This window comes from Hyperoodon ampullatus (genome assembly GCF_949752795.1).
Source record: "Hyperoodon ampullatus genome assembly, chromosome: 2".
In the NCBI taxonomy this organism is placed as follows: Eukaryota; Metazoa; Chordata; class Mammalia; order Artiodactyla; family Ziphiidae; genus Hyperoodon; species Hyperoodon ampullatus.
Window position 1 is genome coordinate 16,350,628 of NC_136915.1, and position 24,247 is coordinate 16,374,874.

General features: G+C 44.7%; 1 protein-coding gene across 1 annotated transcript; it reads left to right on the plus strand.

Annotated features, from left to right (window-relative positions):
• Window positions 1-884: 884 nt before the first annotated feature.
• On the plus strand, window positions 885-12,194 carry LOC307063797 (phospholipase A2 group V-like; the record flags this gene model as incomplete). Its single annotated transcript, XM_079720099.1, has 4 exons — window positions 885-924; window positions 2,404-2,548; window positions 11,256-11,362; window positions 12,070-12,194. The coding sequence occupies 4 exons, from the start codon at window positions 885-887 to the stop codon at window positions 12,192-12,194; spliced, it is 417 nt and encodes a 138-aa protein (XP_079576225.1).
• Window positions 12,195-24,247: the final 12,053 nt, after the last annotated feature.

Sequence of the window (24,247 nt, forward strand, 5' to 3'; positions counted from 1 at the left end):
GGAGAGGATGTTGGGGGTAGGGGTTTGGGGCTTCCAAGGGGAGGAAGGCAATTCACATAGAGTTGGAAAAGCAAATGTTTGTTATGCAAATGTTTGCTGGGCCTGCAGAGACAATGGAACACAGGGTCGACTCTGGTTTCTAGGCCCTCTCAAGTTTCTCCAGCCACAACTATTCCCGTATTCCTTGCAGATACCTCTGTAATAGCTCTGTGCCGGGAACAGACCCTTTATCTAAATTCTTGAGTCAGTTAAGGGAGAGGTAAAAAGAAAGACTCCCCTAATCTTCTGTTTCTTAGAATTAATCAGCCTAAATTAATCCTTATGCCAAAGAGACACACTTTGGGGTTCAAATTTTGCTCCCCTACAGAACAATGATACCTACCCTTCAGAGCTGTTGTGAGCACCCAGGGTTGACTTATTTTTTTAGGTAGACATGGTGCCTGGGGCCCATGAAAATGTTTTAATTTTAAATTCTTTTAAAATCAGGAGAAAAAATAATATAACATAATGAACGTATAAGAATGAATCCAGCCTGGATTGTATTTGTTTTTATACCAACACAGCTGTAAAATATAATTGAAAAAGAATTTTCAGGAAGGAGCAATTGTTGGGGGTATTTTCGATGGGAAAATTCTCTCCCATCTCTAATGGGGACAACAACCCACGGGTGTCCCTCTCCTCCCAGGGACCCTTTGGGTCAACTCCTTAAGGTTTTTGCCTCATCTTTTCCAGCTGCTGTTGCCTGTTTACTACCCAACATGAGAGGGTGGGGCCTGGTGGGCCATGGAGTGGCCCTCCCCAGCCAGGAGTGGGTCTGAATGGCCATGAGGGCCTCTCCCGATCGACATGTCATGGGCTGTGTTTTCTCTTCCAGAACCCTGGAGATGAAGGGCCTCCTCACACTGGCTTGGTTCCTGGCTTGTAGTAAGTGCTTGCCCCGAGACCTCTGAACTTTTTTTTTTTTTTTGGTATGCGGGCCTCTCACTGTTGTGGCCTCTGCCGTTGCGGAGCACAGGCTCTGGACGCGCAGGCTCAGCGGCCATGGCTCACGGGCGCAGGCTCAGCGGCCATGGCTCACGGGCCCAGCCGCTCTGCGGCATGTGGGATCTTCCCGGACCGGGGCACAAACCCACGTCCCCTGCATCGGCAGGCGGACTCTCAACCACTGCGCCACCAGGGAAGCCCAAGACCTCTGAACTTTTGACGTTTCACCGCACAGGAACAATAAGGCAGTGGAAAGGAGACGAGTCTTGGAAGTCCTGGCGACCTGATTTTGAATCTTGTCTCTACCCTGACCATGTCGATTTCAGCAAGAGCCTTGGGCTCTCCGAGCCTCTGTCTCCTCATCTGTGACACAGAATAATAGTCGACGGGTTAGGCTGCGGCAGGATTCTAGGAGGGGATATGGAAAGATTGTGCCATGTGCAAGACATGGGGCTTGTAGACATGGGAGGCAGATATTTTACTTTGATGCCAAATAAAATACGATAAAACGATCACAACACAAGATCCTTATATAAATATTCCATTCCACGATTCCTGGGCATTCTCTGCTCAGGCCTGTCCAGGTTTTCTACATGTCCCACCTGCTGCCACCTCCCAGCTAGAGGGAACTGCCCAGCGTGGGGGGAGCCTGGCTTCAGGCCTCCCCTGCAGCCCCGTCACCAAGTACACAATCTCTGACAGGCTGTCCTACTGATGCCTTGCCAGATCCCTGGAGACTGCAGGGAGAGTGGGAGAGTGCAGGGAGAGGGCCTCTGGCTCAGTGCAAAACCCTGGGCAAGGCACCTTCCCCTCTGAGCTACAGTTTCCCAACTGTAAGATGAGGGAGCTGGCTTCAGTGATCTCTACGGGTCCCACACTGCTCTAAGATTCTGTGCCTCCTGTTCCAGATGGTGTCAACTGCGGGGAGGGATGGGTGTATCATCAGGAGAGACAGGAAGTGCCTGTCTGCCTGCTTCATACTGATACCATGTTCATTATCCCTAACATTTCTTGGTCACTTACTATGTGTCTGTCACTGTGCTAGAAATGTACATACTTTATCTTTTTTCAACCCTCATGACATCTCCAAGAGGTAGGCATTCATCTGAGCCTCCCCCACCGCCCCCGCATTTTGCAGATGAGGAAACTGAGGCTCTGAGAGATGAAGTGACCTATTCAACATCATACTGTGAATTAGTGGCAGAGCTGGGATCGTCCACGTCCAAACTTCTAATCCCTTCTCTATACTGTTTGCCCTCACGTTTCTCATTCCCCTCCCATGAATGGGGAGGATAAAAAAGGGACACATTGGTCCCTCCGAGCCTCAAGGTGAAAGAAAGGGTGGGAGCACATGGGAATGTGGGCCTGGAGCACGTGGGAAAGTGGGCCTGGAGCAGGTTTGCCTGGGCTGTCTTTCAGGTGTGCCTGCTGTCCCAGGGAGCTTGCTGGAGCTGAAGGTGATGATTGAGAAGGTGACTAGGAAGCCCGCCCTGATGAGCTATGGCTTCTACGGCTGTTACTGCGGCTGGGGGGGTCAAGGAACCCCCAAGGATGGTACTGATTGGTGAGTTAATTGTCATAACTGCCCTTTATGCTCCAGGCTCTGTATCCACATTATCTCATTTAATTCGATATCAATTCTGAAAGATGAGTATTAAAGCACCATTTTATAGATAAGAAAACTGAGTCTCAGAGAGGTTAACCGACTTGCCCAAGATACATCTAGTAACTCCCCGAATCTCAGTGCCTAATATATCGGTTGATCTATCACTACATAACAAACCACCCCAAAATGTAGTAGCCTAAAGCGATGACAACCATTTATTTTGCTAAGATTCTGCCACTTGGGCAGGGCTTGGTGGGATGGCTTGTCTCTTCTCCACCTGGCTTCAGCTTGGGCAGCTCCGCTGAGGCTGGGTGATCTGCTTTCTAGAATGATTACTCCTATGGCTGGCAAGTTGTTGCTGTCTGCTGGCTGGGAGCTCAGCTGAGGCTGTGGCCCAGGGGCCTCAGTTCCTCTCACTTAAGCCTCTCTAAGGTTGTCTGGACTTCCTGACAGCACGGTGACTCTTGGGTTTCAAGAGTGAGTGTTCCAGAACGGCATGACAAAAGAGCATGGTGTTTTTGTGATCCAGCCTCAGAAATTCTACTGTGTCACTTCCACTGTTCTCTTCGTCAAGGTAGTCACAAAGGCTTTAGGAGAGAGGGGACCTAGTTTCCACCTCTTGATTGGGAAGTGGCAATGTTCTAGAAGAACATGTGAGATGGGAGAGATTGTTCTTTGAAAAATACAGCCTGCTGGGTTAACAATTCTTATACAGCTAGACATGTATAAGGGGATGGGGGGCTTAAACAAATGGAGGGCAGATGGTTGGAGCCAAGCTTGTCACTGCTGGAGTGGGAGTTTACAGACCAGACAAGCAGGGACAGGAAGCTAGAATGATCTATGTGATGATGGATTAGAGTTGGAGACTTCAGTATAAACTCCTAGTTAGCTGAATATAGATGCAGATGGTTACATATAAAAATATGTAGAGATATGTGTAATTACGTGGGTTAATATAGACACATATTTTTTTTGCTCTGTCGTCTGAGAGACCCTAAAAGAAACAATACCCCAGAAGCAATAAGCAGCACCTAGTTCCCAGACCTGGTTTCTGATACCATTCTCCAAAAAGAGGAACCAAGGCTCCTTGGAGAGATGGCTGATCCTAGGACTAGGGCAGGGAATATACAAGATGAACCTGGAGCTTTTTGTAGTGCCCAAAATTAAGGAAGGGCTCGAACAAAACAAACCCAAACCAAACCCCTCATTGATAGGAATATGTCAAAGAGCACAGGAGCCAACTGGGAGAGCCCCCAATGGCCAAAACTGGAACAACATGGGCAACAAAATAAACCCATAACCCATCTTATCATGACAAAAACATCAAAGAAATCCCAGTAGGAGAGCATCCTACAGAAGACTTGACCACCATTCCTCAACATTGTCAAGGTCATCAAAAACAAGGAAAGTGTGACAAACTCCCACAGCCAAGAGGAGCCTAAAGACACAGGACGACTACATGTAACATGGTGTCCATCACTGGATCTTGGAATAGAAAAGAACATTTAGGTAAAAACTAAGAAAATCTAAAGAAACTATGGACTTTTACAATTAATGAGTCTATAGTGATATATTATTATTTAATTAGTTAACATTTATTTAATAATGTATCACTATTGGTTTGTTAGTCATAACAAACGTATTATACTCATAAAAAGTGTTGATAATAGGGGAAACTGGGTGTGGGGTAACAGGGAGCATTTGGTACAATCTTCTTGATTTTTCTGTAAATCTAAATTTAAAAAAAATGCAGTTGCCCACAGCTATCACACTTGAAGTTTAGTTTTTCCTCATTTAACTATGTGAATCACATATCAATTCCAGGACCCAGGTTTCTCCTGTCTCGTGACTTTCCCCATGGCCTCAGAGTCCTTGGCTGGGGCATCTCCATCCAGCTGAGATGGAGAGAGAGAGAGTGGAGGACAGAGTGGGAATTTTTTTTTCACATCTTTATTGGAGTATAATTGCTTTACAATGGTGTGTTAGTTTCTGCTGTATAACAAAGTGAATCATCTATACATATATCCCCATATCTCCTCCCTCTTGCATCTCCCTCCAATCCTCCCTATCCCACCCCTCTAGGTGGACACAAAGCACCGAGCTGATCTCCCTGTGCTATGCGGCTGCCTCCCACTAGCTATCTATTTTACATTTGATAGTATATATAAGTCCATGCCACTCTCTCACTTAGTCCCAGCTTAACCGTCCCCTTCCCTGTGTGCTCAAGTCCATTCTCTACGTCTGCTTCTTTATTCCTGTCCTACCCCTAGTTTCTTCAGAACCATTTTTTTATATTTTAATTTTTTTAGATTCCATATATATGTGTTAGCATATGGTATTTGTTTTTCTCTTTCCGACTTACTTCACTCTGTATGACAGACTCTATGTCCATCCACCTCACCACAAACAACTCAGTTTTGTTTCTTTTTATGGCTGAGTAATATTCCATTGTATATATGTGTCACATCTTCTTTAGTCATTCATCTGTCGATGGACGCTTAGACTGCTTCCATATCCTGGCTATTGTAAATAGAGCTGCAATGAACATTGTGGTACATGACTCTTTTTGAATTATGGTTTTCTCAGGGTATATGCCCAGCAGTGGGATTGCTGGTTCATATGGTAGTTCTATTTTTAGTTTTTTAAGGAACCTCCATACTGTTCTCCATAGTGGCTGTATTAATTTACATTCCCACCAACAGAGCAAGAGTGTTCCCTTTTCTCCACACCCTCTCCAGCATTTATTGTTTGTAGATTTTTTGATGATGGCCATTCTGACTGGTATGAGAATGTGATACCTCATTGTAGTTTTGATTTGCATTTGTCTAATGGTTAATGATGTTGAGCATTCTTTCATATGTTTGTTGGCGATCTGTATATCTTCTTTGGAGAAATGTCTTTTTAGGTCTTCTGCCCATTTTTGGATTGGCTTGTTTGTTTTTTTGATAGTGAGCTGCATGAACTGCTTGTAAATTTTGGAGATCAATCCTTTGTCAATTGCTTCATTTGCAAATATTTTCTCCCATTCTGAGAGTTGTCTTTTCGTCTTGTTTATGTCATCCTTTACTGTGCAAAAGCTTTTGTTTCATTAGGTCCCATTTGTTTATTATTTTTTTTAATTTCCATTTCTCTAGGAGGTGGGTCAAGAAGGATCTTGCTGTGATTTATGTCATAGAGTGTTCTGCTTAGGTTTTCCTCTAAGAGTTTTATAGTGTCTGGCCTTACATTTAGGTCTTTAATCCATTTTGAGTTTATTTTTGTGTATGGTGTTAGGGAGTGTTCTAATTTCATTCTTTTACATGTAGCTGTCCAGTTTTCCCAGCACCACTTATTGAAGAGACTGTCTTTTCTCCATTGTATATTCTTGCCTCCTTTACCAAAAATAAGGTGACCATATGTGCGTGGGTTTATCTCTGGGCTTTCTATCCTGTTCCATTGATCTATCTTTCTGTTTTTGTGCCAGTACCATACTGTCTTGATTACTGTAGCTTTGTAGCATAGACCGAAGTCTGGGAGCCTGATTCCTCCAGCCCGTTTTTCTTTCTCAAGATTGCTTTGGCTATTCGGGGTCTTTTGTGTTTCCATACAAATTGTGAACTTTTTTGTTCTAGTTCTGTGAAAAATGCCATTGGTAGTTTGATAGGGATTGCACTGAATCTGTAGATTGCTTTGGGTAGAATAGTCATTTTCACAATGCTGATTCTTCCAATCCAAGAACATGGTGTATCTCTCCATTGGTTTGTATCATCTTTAATTTCTTTCATCAGTGTCTTATAGTTTTCTGCATACAGGTCTTTTGTCTCCTTAGGTAGGTTTATTCCTAGGTATTTTATTCTTTTTGTTGCGATGGTAAATGGGAGTGATTCCTTAAGTTCTCTTTCAGATTTTTCATCATTAGTGTATAGGAATGCATGAGATTTTGTGCATTAATTTTGTATCCTGCTACTTTACCAGATTCATCAATTAGTTCTAGCAGTTTTCTGGTATCATCTTTAGGATTCCCTATGTAATGTATCATGTCATCTGCAAACAGTGACAGCTTTAATTCTTCTTTTCTGATTTGGATTCCTTTTATTTCTTTTTCTTCTCTCATTGATGTGGCAAAAGCTTCCAAAACTACGTTGAATAATAGTGGTGGGAGTGGACAACCTTCTCTTCTTCCTGATCTTAGAGGAAATGGTTTCAGTTTTTCACCATTGAGAACGATGTTGGCTGTGGGTTTGTCATATCTGGCCTTTATTATGTTGAGGTAAGCTCCCTCTCTGCCTACATTCTGGAGGGTTTTTATCATAAATGGGTGTTGATTTTGTCAAAAGCTTTTTCTGCATCTATTGAGATGATCATATGGTTTTTCTTCTTCAATTTGTTAATATGGTGTATCACATTGATTGATTTGCATATATTGAAGAATCCTTGCATTCCTGGGATAAACCCCACTTGATCATGGTGTATGATCCTTTTAATGTGCTGTTGGATTCTGTTTGCTAGTATTCAGGATTTTTGCATTTATGTTCATCAGTGATATTGGCCAGTAGTTTTCTTTCTTTGTGACATCTTTGTCTGGTTTTGGTACCAGGATGGTGGTGGCCTTGGAGAATGAGTTTGGGAGTGTTCCTCCCTCTGCTATATTTTGGAAGAGTTTGAGAAGGATAAGTGTTAGCTCTCCTCTAAATGTTTGACAGAATTCATCTGTGAAGCCATCTGGTCCTGGCTTTTGTTTGTTGGAAGATTTTTAATCACAGTCTCAATTTCAGTGCTTGTGATTGGTCTGTTTATATTTTCTATTTCTTCCTGTTTCAGTCTCAGAAGGTTGTGCTTTTCTAACAATTTGTCCATTTCTTCCAGTTTGTCCATTTTATTGGCATATAGTTGCTTGTAGTAATCTCTCATTATCCTTTGTATTTCTGCAGAGTCAGTTGTTACTTCTCCTTTTTCATTTCCAATTCTATTGATTTGAGTCTTCTCCCTTTTTTTCTTGATGAGTCTGGCTAATGGTTTATCAATTTTGTTTATCTTCTCAAAGAACCAGCTTTTAGTTTTATTGATCTTTGCTATTGTTTCCTTCATTTCTTTTTCATTTATTTCTGATCTGATCTTTATGATTTCTTTCCTTCTGCTAACTTTCGAGGTTTTTTTGTTCTTCTTTCTCTAATTGCTTTAGGTGTAAGGTTAGGTTGTTTATTTGAGATGTTTCTTGTTTCTTGAGGTAGGATTGTATTGCTATAAACTTCCCACTTAGAACTGCTTTTGCTGCATCCCATAGGTTTTGGGTCGTCGTGTTTTCATTGTCATATGTTTCTAGTTATTTTTAAATTTTCTCTTTGATTTCTTCAGTGATCTCTTGGTTATTTAGTAGTGTATTGTTTAGCCTCCACGTGTTTGTATTTTTACAGATTTTTTCCTCTAACTGATATCTAGTCTCATAGCATTGTGGTCAGAAAAGATACTTGATACGATTTCAATTTTCTTAAATCTACCAAAGCTTGATTTGTGACCCAAGATATGATCTATCCTGGAGAATGTTCCACGAGCGCTTGAGAAGAAAGTGTATTCTGTTGTTTTTGGATGGAATGTCCTATAAATATTAATTAAGTCCATCTTGTTTAATGTATCATTTAAAGCTTGTGTTTCCTTATTTATGTTCATTTTGGATGATCTTTCCATTGGTGAAAGTGAGGTGTTAAAGTCCCCTACTATGATTGTGTTACTGTTGATTCCCCCTTTTATGGCTGTTAGCATTTGCCTTATGTATTGATGTGTTCCTATGTTGGGTGCATAAATATTTACAGTTGTTATATCTTCTTCTTGGATTGATCCCTTGATCGTTATGTAATGTCCTTCTTTGTCTCTTGTAATAGTCTTTATTTTAAAATCTATTTTTTCTGATATGAGAATTGCTACTCCAGTTTTCTTTTAATTTCTATTTGCATGGAATATCTTTTTCCATCCCCTCACTTTCAGTCTGTATGTGTTCCTAGGTCTCTTGTAGACAGCATATATATGGGTCTTGTTTTTGTATCCATTCAGCCAGTCTATGTCTTTTGGTTGGAGCATTTAATTGATTTACATTTAAGGTAGTTATCAACATGTATGTCCTATTACCATTTTCTTAATTGTTTTGGGTTTGTTATTGTAGGTCTTTTCCTTCTCTTGTGTTTCCTGCCTAGAGAAGTTCCTTTAGCATTTGTTGTAAAGCTGGTTTGGTGGTGCTGAATTCTCTCAGCTTTTGCTTGTCTGAAAAGGTTTTAATTTCTCCATCAAATTTGAATGAGATCCTTGCTGGATAGAGTATTCTTGGTTGTAGGTTTTTCCCTTTCATCACTTTAAATATGTCCTGCCACTCTCTTCTGGCTTGCAGTGTTTCTACTGAAAGATCAGCTGTTAACCTTCTGGGGATTCCCTTGTATGTTATTTGTTGTTTTTCCCTTGCTGCTTTTAATGTTTTTTCTTTGTATTTAATTTTTGATAGTTTGATTAATATGTGTCCTGGCATGTTTCTCCTTGGATTTATCCTGTATGGGACTCTCTGCACTTCCTGGACTTGACTGACTAGTTCCTTTCCCATATTAGGGAAGTTTTTGACTATAATCTGTTCAAATATTTTCTCAGTCCCTTTCTTTTTCTCTTCTTCTTCTCGGACCACTATACTTCAAATGTTGGTGCATTTAATATTGTCCCAGAGGTCTCTGAGACTGCCCTCAATTCTTTTCATTCTTTTTTCTTTATTCTGCTCTGTGGTAGTTATTTCCACTATTTTATCTTCCAGGTCACTTATCTGTTCTTCTGCCTCAGTTATTCTGCTATTGATTCCTTCTAGAGAATTTTTAATTTCATTTATTGTGCTGTTCATTATTGTGTGTTTGCTCTTTAGTTCTTCTAGGTCCTTGTTAAACGTTTCTTGTATTTTCTCCATTCTATTTCCAAGATTTTGGTTATCTTTACTATCATTACTCTGAATTCTTTTTCAGGTAGACTGCCTATTTCCTCTTCATCTGTTTGGTCTGGTGGGTTTTTACCTTGCTCTTTCGTCTGCTGTGTGTGTCTCTGTCTTCTCATTTTGCTTAACTTACTGTGTTTGGGGTTTCCTTTTCGCAGGCTGCAGGTTCATAGTTCCCATTGTTTTTGGTGTCTGCCCCCAGTGGCTAAGGTTGGTTCAGTGGGTTGTGTAGGCTTCCTGGTGGAGGAGACTGGTGCGTGTGTTCTGGTGGATGAGGCTGCATCTTGTCTTTCTGGTGGGCAGGACCACGTCTGGTGGTGTGTTTTGGGGTGTCTGTCCCCTTATTATGATTTTAGGTGGCCTCTCTGCTAATGGGTGGGGTTGTGTTCCTGTCTTGCTAGGTGTTTGGCATAGGGTGTCCAGTACTGTAGTTTGCTGGTCATTGACTGGAGCTGGGTCTTACCTTTGAGATGGAGATCTCTGGGAGAGCTTTTGCTGTTTGATATTACATGGAGACAGGAGGTCTCTGGTGGACCAATGTCCTGAACTTGGTTCTCCCACCTCAGAGGCACAGGCCTGACACGCAGCCAGAGCACCAAGACCCTGTCAGCCACACGACTCAGAAGAAAAGGGAGAAAAATAAATAAATTTAATTTAATTTAATTTAAAAGTTATTAAAATAAAAAAATTATTAAAAATTTAAAAGTAATAAAAAAAGAAGAAAAGAAAGAAAGAAGAGAGCAATGAAACCAAAAAAGAAATCCACCAATTATAACAAGCGCTAAAAACTATACTAAAAAAAACAAAAACAGACAGACAGAACCGTAGGACAAATGGTAAAAACAAAGCTATACAGACAAAATCACACAAAGAAGCATATACATGCACACTCACAAAAAGAGAAAAAGGAAAAAATATATATATATGAAAAAAATATATATATATGAAAAGGAAGAGAGCAACCAAATCAATAAACAAATCTGCCAATGGTAATAAACTCTAAATACTAAACTAAGATAAACATAAAACCAGAAACAAATTAGATGCAGGAAGCAAACCCCAAGTCTACAGTTGCTCTCAAAGTCCACTGCCTCAATTTTGGGATGATTCGTGTTGTCTATTCAGGTATTCCACAGATGCAGCGTACATCAGGTTGATTGTGGAGATTTAATCACTGCTCCTGAGGCTGCTGGGAGAGATTTCCCTTTCTCTTCTTTGTTCGCACAGCTCCTGGGGTTCAGCTTTGGATTTGGCCCCACCTCTGTGTGTAGGTCTCCTGAGGGTGTCTGTTGCCTTTTGAGAAGTCTGAGGTCTTCTGCCAGCGTTCAGTAGGTGTTCTGTATGAGTTGTTCCACATGTAGATGTATTTCTGATGTATTTGTGGGGAAGAAGGTGATCTCCATGTCTTACTCCTCTGCCATCTTGAAGGTCTCCTAGAGTGGGAGGTTTATATGGGTAGGTCTAGAAGTGCTGTACATTTTCCAGGGTGCCAGCCTTGTCATGTGACCACACATACCTGCAAGGGGGGCTGGGAAATGTAGTCTCACTGTGGGCCCAGGAGGAAAGAGCTGGTCTGTGAACTGGTACAAGTGTGGGACAGACTTAATGGAAGAGCAGGAAGGACTCAGCCATATTATGAGATTCTTGGTCAGATCTCACCAACCATGGTGGCCTCTGCTCAAGGGACAGGCCCCTTCTGCTCAGGATCTAAATCTCTTGCGTTGACAGGTGCTGTTGGATGCATGACCTCTGCTACGCGCAGCTGGAGAAAAAAGGCTGCAGTGCCTTGACACAGGTGTACAGATACAGAGTTGCATGCGGCCTGGTCACCTGTGGTAAGGCTGGGGCTTCCATTCAGGCCACTGGAAGAGCCTGGGTCCCTGCTGCCTCTGAGGTCAGGTGCCCCAAGAGGTCAGCCAGTCTATATCTTGGTGGGGCAGAGATGGGGCAACAGGGGCAGGATTATTGCAGCTGTATCTGACCTCTTGGGGCGGGCGGAAACATCTTAGACTCAGCATGTATTAGGAGTCAAGTGCTTTCCATATGTCCTTTTGCTTGCTGTGGGGTGGCTTTAGTGTCCCCACTTTACAGATGAGGAAACAGACTCAAAGGCTTGCCAGTGCACACAGCTAGAGTTGGGATTCAAGCTCAGGTCCTTCTGAGTTCAAAGCTAAATCTGGGGTTGGTGTCTCCTCTATGAGAACTGAAGTTCCTCCAGAACCAGGGCTGTCTCCATCACCAGACTGGGAGCTCCCAGTCTGATGGGGAGGGAATGCGTGTCCTCCATCAGACTGGGGACTCCCTGAGGGCAGGAGCTGTCTCTCCCTCAGCTGAAACCTCGCCCTGGGCACCAGCTGTGCCCCGTCCATCAGGTTATGCACCCCCAGTGTAGAAGCTTTGCCTCCCACATCAGACTGAGGGCAGGAAGGAGACTGGGGAGTCTGCTCAGGCTAGCAGCAAGTCCTGACTGAAGCAAGTCCAGAGTCAGTGTCATAGAGCATGTCTTTTCTTCCTCATCCTGCATTTGGTGTCCTGTTTGCAGGACGTGGGTCCCTCTGTCAGAAGCAGCTCTGCACCTGTGACCAGCATTTCGTCTACTGCCTGAAAAGAAACATAAGGAGCTACAACCCTCGTTATCAATACTTTCCCAACTTCCTCTGCACCTAGTCGCCTCAGTGAGCTCCTCCTGGACCAAGACTCTTACACCCTCTCCTACAGCACAGAGTTACCCACTCTGCTGGAATCCCCAGAGAGGCTCCCAGGTCTGGGACCTCATTCTTTCTTGATGTTCCACTGGGCTCGGAGGAGGCCCACAGCCACACTTCACCCTCCAGAGTTCCAGGAGAGTGACTCTGGTCATTAGACTGGGCAAGGTCAGGGTCCCCGGCTTCCACTTGTGAGATCAGCCGCTCTGGTGCCGAAACCTCGCCCCTTCACTCCAGGCCAGCTGTGTTTCTCCTCATCCCTGAAGACAGCCCTGCTTCGCCAGGAGGGAGGCTTTCCTGGATGCATTGACTTTTCAGTTCTGCAGTTGAGTTATCACTACCATCCTGTAGAGAATTTTCACTGAAGTGGAAGCAAAAGTGACTCCATAATTCTGCCACATAAATATTAAATAAAATTCCTTCTCAAGACTAGTAATAACCACAAAGGTATTTCCCCTGCTGTGGAGGGTTGCCTGCACCTCTTTCTCTGCTGTTGGGGCACCGGACCCAGCACTAACCATGTTCCCTCAGAGGATGAAGGTACAGATTAGTAACTAGAAGGTTTCCTGGGATGAGTACCAAGCCTTCTTCAGGGCTCATCTCCTTAAACCTTGGGTCCACTCGAGCCAAGCACTGGACCTCATTCTTCCTCCAGGGAGTGGGGAGAAGATGATTGGCAATCGTGCCATCTTGGGCTTCCAGACCAGAGAGCACCGCATTTGAATGCCAACTTGGCTTCTCCAGCTGTGTGGTCTCAGGCTCATTACTGAACCTCTCTGATTTCTGGTCTCTTTAAAAAAGAAACTGTGATGTTTTTTGCGATGTAAATTGGTAATCCCAAAGCTACCTTGATGATGACCTGGTGATGCTGAGGTTCTGGGATTTCACAGAGCAAGACATTAAAAAAAATAGAGTTCGGGCTTCCCTGGTGGCACAGTGGTTGGGAGTCCACCTGCCGATGCAGGGGACACAGATTCATGCCCCGGTCTGGGAAGATCCCACATGCCGCGGAGCGACTGGGCCCATGAGCCATGGCTGCTGAGCCTGCATGTCCAGAGCCTGTGCTCCGCAACGGGAGAGGCCACAACAGTGAGAGGACCACGTACTGCAAAAAAAAAAAAAAAAAAAAAAAATAGAGTTCAACTATGGGGTTTAAAAAAATAGAGTTCAACTATGGGGTTTAAAAAAATAGAGTTCAACTGTGGGGTTTATTTTTACCAAGGAAGGACACTGAAGAACCCACCTCGTCTATCTATTCATAAAAGAAGGGGTGTTCTAACACCCAGACTGCAGGAAGAAAGGACACATCCCAAAACAAAGGAGAGTCCTTTCCAAGAAAGGACATTTGGCTTCCTTCCACTGACAAATCCCAAAATAACCACATGATAAATGGGATCTATATTTAAAAACCTCCAATGTTGAACATTTTCAAAATAAAATTTAATTTTATGCAATTACCCTGAATGTACTAGTGTTTTCGAAAAGTTTGCTATGGACTCGCGTCTAAATTTGACAATGTAACAAAGAACGCAATTCAAATGTCCAATTTGCTCGTGAAATTTTTTTGATCAGAGCCATTTTCCAGATCCATTTTTAAATAGGTATGTGAAGGAAATTGGGAGCTTCACTCTCAATGCCATTTCTCTTCAATTGCGATATTCTGCATGATGGAGAAGAGACCTCAGCCCAGGCTTCTCCCTTCTCCCGTCAGGGTCAGGTGGCAGGCAGGGTGGTGTCGTGCTGGTAAGTTCTGCAGGAGGGGGCTGCATTCAGGCCCCTCTTACTGGGGCATCCGAGTAAGCTCAAAGCACTGGTATTCAGACAGGCATTTGTGGATGAGGGATGCTGCAATATTATGAAAGCAACACCACAGGCTGACATGGGTTTGAGGTGGAAGGGCTCATGGAGAGCCTTCATTTATCTACCAAGAAACTGAGGCCCAGAGAGGTTAGGAGACTTTCCCAAAGTCACACAGCACATCAATAGCAGAAGTAGGTTTAGACCTCAGATCCTGGTTCTAGACTCTGGGTTCTGACCACTATCCCACTGTCTTCAACTCTGGCTCCAAAAGAGAGAAAATGGAACCTGGAGTGGTTCAGGGACTCACCCACATTGGGAGTTCTTAGGAGAATCCCCTGGATTCAGCCTGAGAGCCAGCTCTATTTCATCTCCGCTCTGACTCCCTCTGGGGATTCCGGAGTCTGTCCTTTGGTGGTTAGACTCGCTGGTGCACTGGTTTCATCCTCAGGAGAGGGGACCCCACTGAGGTCCTCCATGGTGCTCCCCTGCCCCACTCTCACTGCAGTGAACAGCCACGGGGAAAGGGTGGAGTCACGCGATCCCTGTAACCTGGGAAGAGTTGGTCTCCTTGACTGCTCTCTTTGACTATTCCTTGGCTGGAAAGAGAACCATCGGGAAGGTCTCCCTTTCAAAATCATGTCCCCCACCCTTTCAAGGGAGATACTGAAATGTACAGACCAGACCATAAATGCCTCCCTGGATAGATCTTTATACAGAAGTTGGCAGATAACACAGATACACAGACACTTAAGGACAGGTTGCCTTGTAAGTACAGGCCCTCATTGGCATTTGAAAGTGGGCTTCAGATACAAATGGGACCCCCTCATACATGAAAAATCATCTCTAAAACATACGTACATGGGGGGGTGTTAATTATAGCTGTTACCAAACTGAAAATGCACAAGAGATCCAGCAGACCAATAGTTCCTGAGTGTGTGCAGGTAGAAATGTCACATGGAAGATTTCACAGGGCCCTACTGGTAAAGCACAGGGCAGACCCTTAGGATTTTGGAGCAAAGCCCCTCCATCAGCTGCAGATAACTGTTCTCCTTTTGAGAAACAACATCTGGCTTGCTAATGGATCTTCAGGGAGACTGAATTCTTGACCTTGGGGTAACAAGTTATCATGAGACTGGCTGTTATCTGACCCACCATGTTACGAAATTGGGTGTGCATGGCAGCAATTACATCATCACATGATAATATGTGAAACTGGACCTAAACAGGTGCTGAAGGCCCAGGTGAGCTGCATAAGTGAGGGGCACAGAGGTCCATGGCCCCTAGACCTGCTGTATTGTCTACTTTTTCTTAATCTGTACCAGTGACTTCATAGGCGAGTTCCCTATGACCAGATGCCCGAGGAAGAAAAAGTTCTGGGCCTGTCTTACAGATGGTTGTCCACGATGTGCTGGCACTCCATGAATGTGGACAGCTGCGACATTACACTCCTCCTCTGGGGTGGCCCTCCTGTCATGCAGAAGCTGTGTTCATGCAGCTAACTGTACATCTCAGTATTTAAATCAGAGAATATCAAAAGGGGGTTACGACCCAACTGGAAGAGAAATGAGCATGACCCAAAGACGTGTAAAAGGACTTGGTATCCTCTTTAGGGGATGTTAGTTTGTTTCAAGTTGTACTCATTATGTTAGGCAGAAACAGGATTTTGCTATTGTCTTTATTTGGAGGTTAAGAATGGTTGAAAGAGATGTGTATGGATGCCAAGTCAACAAGGGGTAGACTGTCATGGATCTGTACTGTGTCACTTAGCTATGCTGAAGCTGTATTTCCCAGAATTTCCATCCCTGCAGAGTTCCAGGTTAGCATGGGTCTCTTAAGAGATGTTTTGCCTGAGATTTGGAAGCAGAGGTGGACTAGAAGTCACTTGATTTTTACAATCAGAAAGTTGGAGCCCGGCATGGGATGCATTTGCGGCTAATGCATGTTGTCCTTTATCTGCTGGCTCACTGTGTTGGTGTGGCGAAGAAGCCATTCAGAGAGACCCAACCCATCCCACCCAAGTGGCAAGAGCCTCCTTCGGGAACCTTAGAAATCCTGCCACCTCCTGGAAGCCTCCCAGGATGGTGACAGAATCCCATTTCCTGCTAATTTCCGAAAGCCACAACTATAAGATAAGTGAATTCCTGGCAGGGTTTGCTACTATCCATCAAGTGTCCTCTATCCATCTATTCTATCATGCGTTCCCATTACATCATTCCCTTCCTCCAAGGCCTTCCATGGCTCCCTATTGCCAAATTCTTCAGTCTGACACTTACTGGTCTTTCCGCCTGTGGCTGTAGTGTGCTTCCAGTTTGCTCTCCCGATCACTCCCTACTTCCAAAATCATCTGTTCCTCGAATCTTGCCCTATGTTTTCCACTCTGCCTCCACTCATGCTGTTTCTTCCCTTCTGGAATGTTCATTCCCTATCTATAACTGTGCATTGCTTCTTCTTATCAGTAATAATAATAAAAGCTACCACTTACTGATGGCCTACTATGTGCCAGGGACTTTCACAGAGGTTATCTCATTTGATCCTCCCAAACGACCCAACAGGTAGAGGTGATTATCCCATTTAATGGATGAGTAAATTGAGGCTGAGCATATAATCTTGGCCATGCAACCAGAGAAAGGCAGAGTGAGGGTTTGAACCTGAGACTGTGCAAATTCAGAGGCTGAGCTCACAGGGGCAGGGGCCATGCCTCATGGCTCTCAGCACTCCCTGCCTTGCTTGGTTCAGGACCTGGCACAGAGGAGGTACCTGGTAAATGTCCATGAGTCAGACCGCCTGCACATTGCTGCCTCATTTGCTTCCATCAGTGCTGCCTTAGATCACAGATGCCCAGAGAGCAGGGGTCACATCTATGTCTTCTCAGAAACCACAGCCCAGAGTCAGAATTAGGAACTCCATACAGAAAATCGGGTTTGGGGGAGCCCGGCCACCGAGACTCCCATGGATCAGTGAAACCTGATGGACACAGAAGTGACCCAGAGGCACTGAGCTTCTGAGCCCTCCAAGAAGCACAATATGACCCTGTCTGGCTGTAGGGATTTTGAACCCCAAAGCATCCAAGTACCTCCTACACGCTCACCTGGGTTAACATTCTATTAGTCAGTATTTTGGGTAACTAGAAGCATTGGGAACTAGACACCAGGTTCTAGTCTGACTTTGCACACATCCTGGGTACCCCTGGGCAGGCCTCTTACACTTCCTGACCTCAGCTTTCCCACAGGCGCAGGTCTGAGAGATAATTTTCACTGTAGTCCTGCTCCATTAGTGGATCATGACATGAGTTTAGAGGGTTGCTTCTGGCTTGTGCACGTGTGCGTACGCTTGTGTGCATGCGTGTGTGTGTGCATGCTTGTGCTGATATAGCACAAGTCATAAAGTGCTGCTTCAGCAAACTGTGTTTCTATCCTGGGAGTGTGTATGTGGGTTGACTGGGTCCGGGTGTCAATTTTATTACATTGTGCGGGTTGCCATCAAAAGGATTTGAGAAACCCTTGTTCACATGACCTCTCAGGACCTGCCTGGCTCTGAGTTGCGAACATCTAAGTGGCTTCCATGTCTTAGCCTTAATTATACGAAACCCCATAAAGTCTCCCATGGGGCTCTATGCTTGACTCCCTCATGCTTCTCTTCAAATATTAGATTAGGACTAGGCTTTTGACTGTGGATCTCCAAGCCTGTGATAGCATCAGTCCCTAAATATTCAGTAACTACCCAGCAAAGGAACAGGACATAAGCACAGGTGTGTGGCACCTGATTGGAAAACAGAGATCCAAGCCATTGAGTTTCAGTCGTGGGGAACTAGTGTGTAAGGGCTTTGGGATCAGAGAGGGACTCATATTGTAGCTCTGCGTATTTCCTCGCCACGTGCCTTCTGGGCTGTGGCCCTAAGCCTCGGCTGTCAAACGACTAATAACACCTTCCTCGCTAGGTTGTTGGGAATATTTGATGATATGATGCACATAAATTACCCACTGCAGTGCCTGGCATACAGTAGGCACTCAATAAATGGCACTTGTCATGGGAGTGTACCATTAAACCCATGCCCAAGAGTTTTGACTCCAAACACAAGCCCTAGGGGCCAACGTTGGTGTCCAGGGAAGAAGGTGGTCCTCTCCTCGTCTTCCCAGGCTGCCCCGTGAAGCCCTTACCACATTGGATGTGGCAATTGGTGATGCAGTGGTTGTAGTGGTCTCATTTGGGGGATCACCGCTGAGCTCTCCGGAAGGAATAGCCGCAGCTGTGGGTGAGAGGCAGCGCCTGTGGGGAGACCCACACTGGGCCCGGGACAAGCGGTCCTGCAGCCAATCCAGGGGCTGTGCATTTCTGAGCCTGGAACACTTGTCTCCCCATCCCTCCCATCCACCAAGGCCCGGCCTAAATGCAGCTTCCAGGTGACACCTGTCCCAGCTTCCCCAGCACAGGGCATCGTTCCTCTTTTGGGTCCCCATAGAGGACAAGTCATTAGTTCTTCAGTGCACATTTATGGAACACCTGCTTGTGCTGCGCCTGGCTGGGCCCCGGGGACACAGAGATTCAACAACAACAACATATAAATCTCGCTCTCTCTCTCGAGAAGCTCGGTCTAGGGAAGGAGACAGACAAGCAATAGACAAGCACTCCACACATGATGAGGATGGGATGCCTGATAAAGGAGTTTTGAGTTAAACCAGAAGGCTATCATTTAATGCCATGGGCCAGCAGCTTCCCTACAGATTCTACTCCATCTCCCTCCACCAGGGCAAGCAAAGAGCACGGACACTGCGCATAAAGGACCTGGGTCACGCACTCTCAGGCCATGAAGAGGTCACTCAGCCCCACGTACCAATACAGGGGGGCCTGGTGACTCCAGCTCAGAGACTACAATTTCCCAGTGTCATGTACGGTCTCTATAGCGATAGAAAGGGTTAAGCATTTTGTCCTAGTGGGGAGGAGAAAGCTCTGCACAGATGGAATCCAATGCCTTCTAAGGCTGCCCTAGGGACTGACAGGTAGAAGGGCTGTCTCAGAATCACCTGTGGTTCAAAATACAACTCCCCAAGCTGAATCAGCACTTCTGGTTTGGGGACCAGAAATCTGTATTTATAAACCGGCTCCAGGGTGAAGCAGATAGTGGTCAGGTATGGGGACGCTGGGAGGTTGTACAGGTCACAAAAGATGAGCAAAGCTTACCTTACATACTCACATGTATCCATGGGAATAGCCTGATGGCGACCACAGAGGCTGGGACAAGCTGTGGTCCTGGTCCTGATTTTATACATTTCTAAATTTACAACAGTGCCCCCAGGGTAAAAATGTGTTCTCCTAATGAAGACAGAATTATGTGTCACTGTCTTTGTCCCCCAAATGTGTGTATATTTTATAACTTTCTCTTTTAATTAAAAAATTATTAAAATTTTTTTCATCTTTTATGGTAGAACATTCTCTTCAAATGTGTTACATCTCTGCCTTTTAAAGCTGGAACTTTGTTACCGACAGGGACTTTCTTTGACCAAACTTGAGTTAGGCTCCTCTCGGTCCTTTTTTGACGGGACCCTGTCCTTGGACATTGTCCTCCAAAACGAGAATCATAAGTCAGTTTACCGAGAATCCCCTACCCTGGATATCTGATCAGATTTCCAATCCCCACCATCCCCAGGTAATGTCTGATCATCCTGGGCTGCCTTCAGCAAGAATCCCCTCCTTACCCATGATGTCTCCTCTTAGTAATTTTCCATCCACTGACCCCCACCCTGCTCCTTGGCTGTCAATTCCCACTTGTCCATGCTGTATTTGGACTTGACCCCAGTTCTATATGAAGTCTCTTTTCCTCTACTGAAATCATTCTTTGTTAAAAATCTGCTTTTCCTGCTATGACTACTGTCCAGCTCTGGGTTTCTTTAACAGTTAAGTGCTGGAGACTCAGGTAGGATCAGATTCATCAATGGGTCCCCAGACTTCTCACCCAGGACCCTAAGTGGGTCTCTTTGAAGCCTTTGTCTTCACTCCTGACTCATTGATTGGGGACCCATTGATGAATCTGACTCCTGAGCCAGTGCTCCAGACAAATGTTCCCTGAAGCACAGTAAGGACAGATTTTGGTTCCTATGGTTCTGAGTATATTCCAGAAGCTGCATTGGAGCCCTAGGCTCACAGAAGCTGGGCTGGGGCCCTAGTTATCTCTGTTTATAAGTCTACAGGCATTGATAATTAAGAACATGGGAGCTTCTCAGTCGACCTAAACTCGCTTCTCAAACCCCTGCTGACAATACGCTCCACCAACTTGGTTGTAAGTGTATTGATTGTTTACCTTCATGATCGTGTTGTTGACTCCGAGCGGCAGTGGCAGCCACCGCCCAGCATCACGAGACAGCATCATACTATATATCGCTAGTACAGGAAAAGACCAAAATTCAAAGTATGGTTTCTGTTGAATGCGTATGGCATTAGCAACATTGTAAAACATAAAGGTCTTAAGTTGAACAGTTGTAAGTTGGGAACCACCTATAAAGAAACGTCTCTAGAAATTGTGACATGTATGTGTAAAATTGGCTAGTAGGCTACAGAATGCTGGTATATGACAGATGACTATTTCTCAGAGAAAACTTTGTAGTTTTCTCTGTAAAATAAAGGTTACTAGTGGCTAAAAATTATAATCAAAATATGACAATAAAACTACTAAAAATAATAAGGGGAACAATGTATGCAAGGAAATTAGGATATGTTTTTGATAAGGAAAAATATACAAGGTATGATGGCTGTGTTTTTCTCAAGAAAAAAGAGAGCAATTTTGTCTTAAAGTAAGATGACTGGTTGTTCCGGGATGAGAAAGAGAGAGAGAGAGAGAAAAAAAGGACAAACCTAAATGGATGTAGAAAGTTGTAGGTTTGCAGAACATGGATTTTTATATGTGGTCAAGTGGGTAAGACTGAATTGATTTATTTATAAAGTTTTAAAAAAAATAAACTTTGATATCAAAAGTACACTGATGCAGGCTTCCCTGGTGGCGCAGTGGTTGAGAGTCCGCCTGCCAATGCAGGGGACATGGGTTCATGCCCTGGTCTGGGAGGGTCCCACATGCCGTGGAGCGGCTGGGCCTGTGAGCCATGGCCGCTGAGCCTGCGTGTCCGGAGGCTGCGCTCCGCAACGGGAGAGGCCACAACAGTGAGAGGCCCACGTACTGCAAAAAAAAAAAAAAAAAAAAATGCTGGTCTGGGGGAGGACGAGCCCTGTGGGGGAGGAAAGAAACAAGGAAGTGTCAGAAAGGTGATGCTGTTGTGGCTGATAACATTCATTCAACCACAATCACAACCATCACAACAACAGCTGCTCTGCATTTCACAGGCCGGTCTCTACATGCCAGACTGGGTGCTCAGTGCTTTCCGGAGGTCTGTCATGCATTCTTCACAATACCTTGTAAAGACAGTAATATAATTCCCATTTTATAGATAAAGAAACTGAGGCTCAGAGAGGTTCAATGACAAAAGCCCATGCCCAGGAGTCAGGAGACCCTTGTGTGTGGGACTGATGCCAAAAACTTGGCCTCTGGGCACAGGTGCCAAATCAAATCTCAGAGACAGAGTTTTTGGTGAACTAGAAAAGAATTGTTTATTCCTTTGCCAGGCAAAGGGGGACACAGCAGGCTCCTGCCCTCAAAAACTGTGTGTCCCATCCTGGGAGGATTTGTTGAGGAGTTTTATAGCAATACTTCAAGGGTGGGGTTGATGATAAGATTAAGGTGTGTGCAAGGCCTGCACTCCTTTAATCTGGTCTCAGGTAATTTCTTGATGAGCTTCTCTGGTTCCTTTATCTGGACTCAGGTGGTCTTCTCTGGAATGAAGAATGCTGACATCTTTCATTTGTTGGGGGTTTTGGTTCTATAAAGAGCTTAAAGGTATTGTTATATGTATCCCTTGAGGTGGAACCAGGACCGTGCCCCAAGGCTGCATTATTGTTTCTTGGCTGCCCCTCTCTTGTCTGCGTCTCCACCCTTCCCTGATTAGCAACTGTTTGAATCTGCCCTTTGGGACTCAGGGAAGGTCATGGAGGCTGGAGTCTGTTTGCTACAAACAAGGAACAGAGGATACAGAAAAGCTTCGGTACCCAGGATCCCCACAGGATCCTGCTCAGTTTCAGGACCCTGAACACACACTTTTGACTACTACGTTAGAGCATTTCTCCTGCCAACCTTTCATGTGGCACATTTCCCCAATACAGTCAAGATGAACATACAGTTGTGCTTCTTGTTTTATTTTTCCATTTAACATGAGTTTTTCACCTTGGTCACTTTGGTGTCAATGGGGAATTGCAGACCAGTGTTGGTGAAGGAAATCTTTTCCTCTGCCCTCTTAGGTTTAGTTCCTGGGGGCCTGCAAATTAAGCTAAGAAAACACAGATAAATAGGGGAAAAGGCACATGATATTTATTAATATTTACATGCACAGGAGTTCACCAAAAAGAAGTGAAACTCAAAGAAGTGGTTAGACTCAGGGGCTCATCTACCTTTTTTGCAAAAGGAAAGAGGGTTTAGATTTCAAGGGACAATAAATTGTAGGGAAATGACCAGGAAATATATGGGGGGAAAATGGAAGATACGAGCTATTTTAGTAAAGTCTGCTTATGCAAACTCATCTTGGAGCTGACTCTCCATCTTTGATGATAAAAGTTGCATTTCTTTCCTTAGTACAAGGGTGGTGGGCAGAGGGCACCTTCCTCAAAGGGAAATTTTTATCTGCTTTTAGGCAGGTAACGAGAGGAAAAAGAACTCTTCATGCATCTGTCAATTCTCAGGTGCCTTCACCTCAAAATAATTTTATGCTAAAGTGGCATATTTTGGGTGGCATATTCTGATCGCTTTCAAGGCCATGCAGCGGAGGAGTGAGAAAATCAGGCTTAACACTGGGGGTCTCTTTTTTTTTTTTTTTTTTTGCAGTATGCGGGCCTCTCACTGCCGTGGCCTCTCCTGTTGCGGAGCACAGGCTCCGGACACGCAGGCTCAGCAGCCATGGCCCACGGGCCCAGCTGCTCCGCGGCATGTGGGATCTTCCCGGACCTGGGCACGAACCTGTGTCCCCTGCATCGGCAGGCGGACTCTCAACCACTGCCCCACCAGGGAAGCCCACCGTTGGGGTCTCTTGTCTCCCAGCACAGTACTCCTTCCCTGCCCTCTTCCCTTGCCATGCTTGGGCTCTCCGGGAGCAGACCCCATGTTCCTCATCCTTCATTTCCAGCACCTTCTACAGCATCACCTGGCCCGGCATTTCCCCTGTTGTGGGGCTTCCCAGAGGAGAGGACAAATAGCACTGGCTCACAGGGTGCCTGACTCATTCCCTTCTGGTTCCTTCCCAATCCTTCAGACAACATCAAGGCGAAGGTGGTCTCAGCTTGGAGCCTGGGTGTCCTCAGCCCCTCTCAAGTGCTTGCTCTTTCACCCAACAACTATTGGTTGTGCATCTTCTCTGTCTAAATCTGTCATACAGGGTGAAGTAAGTCAGAAAGAGAAAAACCAATATCGTATACTAATGCATGTATGTGGAATCTAGAAAAATAGTACAGATGAACCTATTTGCAGGACAGGAATAGAGACCCAGATGTAGAGAAAAGACATGTGGACATGGCGGCAGTGGGGAAGGGGTGGGTGGGATGAACTGGGAGATTAGGTTTGACATAAATACACTACCATGTGTAAAATAGATAGCTAGTGGGAACCTGCTGTATAGCACAGGGAGCTCAGCTTGGTGCTCTGTGATGACCTAAATGGGTGGGATGCGGGGGGGAGGGAGGTCCAAAAGAGGGAGGGGATATATGTATACATGTGGCTGATTCACTTCATTGTACAGCAGAAACTAACACAACATTGTAAAGCAATTATACTCCAATTTTAAAAAAAGAGTTTTATTTTCATGGTCACCTCCTGTTTATGACAATTGATGCTAGTTTTCCCTTTGCCAGGGTGCTGTAAGTTCCCTTCTTAAATAAATTTATTTAGATTAAGAAAGCTTTTTTAAAATAAACAAAGTAGGGAAAGTGGTTAGGACTCTGTGCTTTCACCTCCGAGGGCATGGGTTCAATCCCTGGTCGGGGAACTAAGATCCAACAAGCTGCATGGTGTGGCCAAGAAACCTGAAAAAAATAGAGTAAAAGTGAAATATTAAACCAAACACCAGGAAGGGGATGTGTGAAAGGCTGGGGAATGTGTAAAAGGCAGTGTGCACACGTCCGTTCTCTACC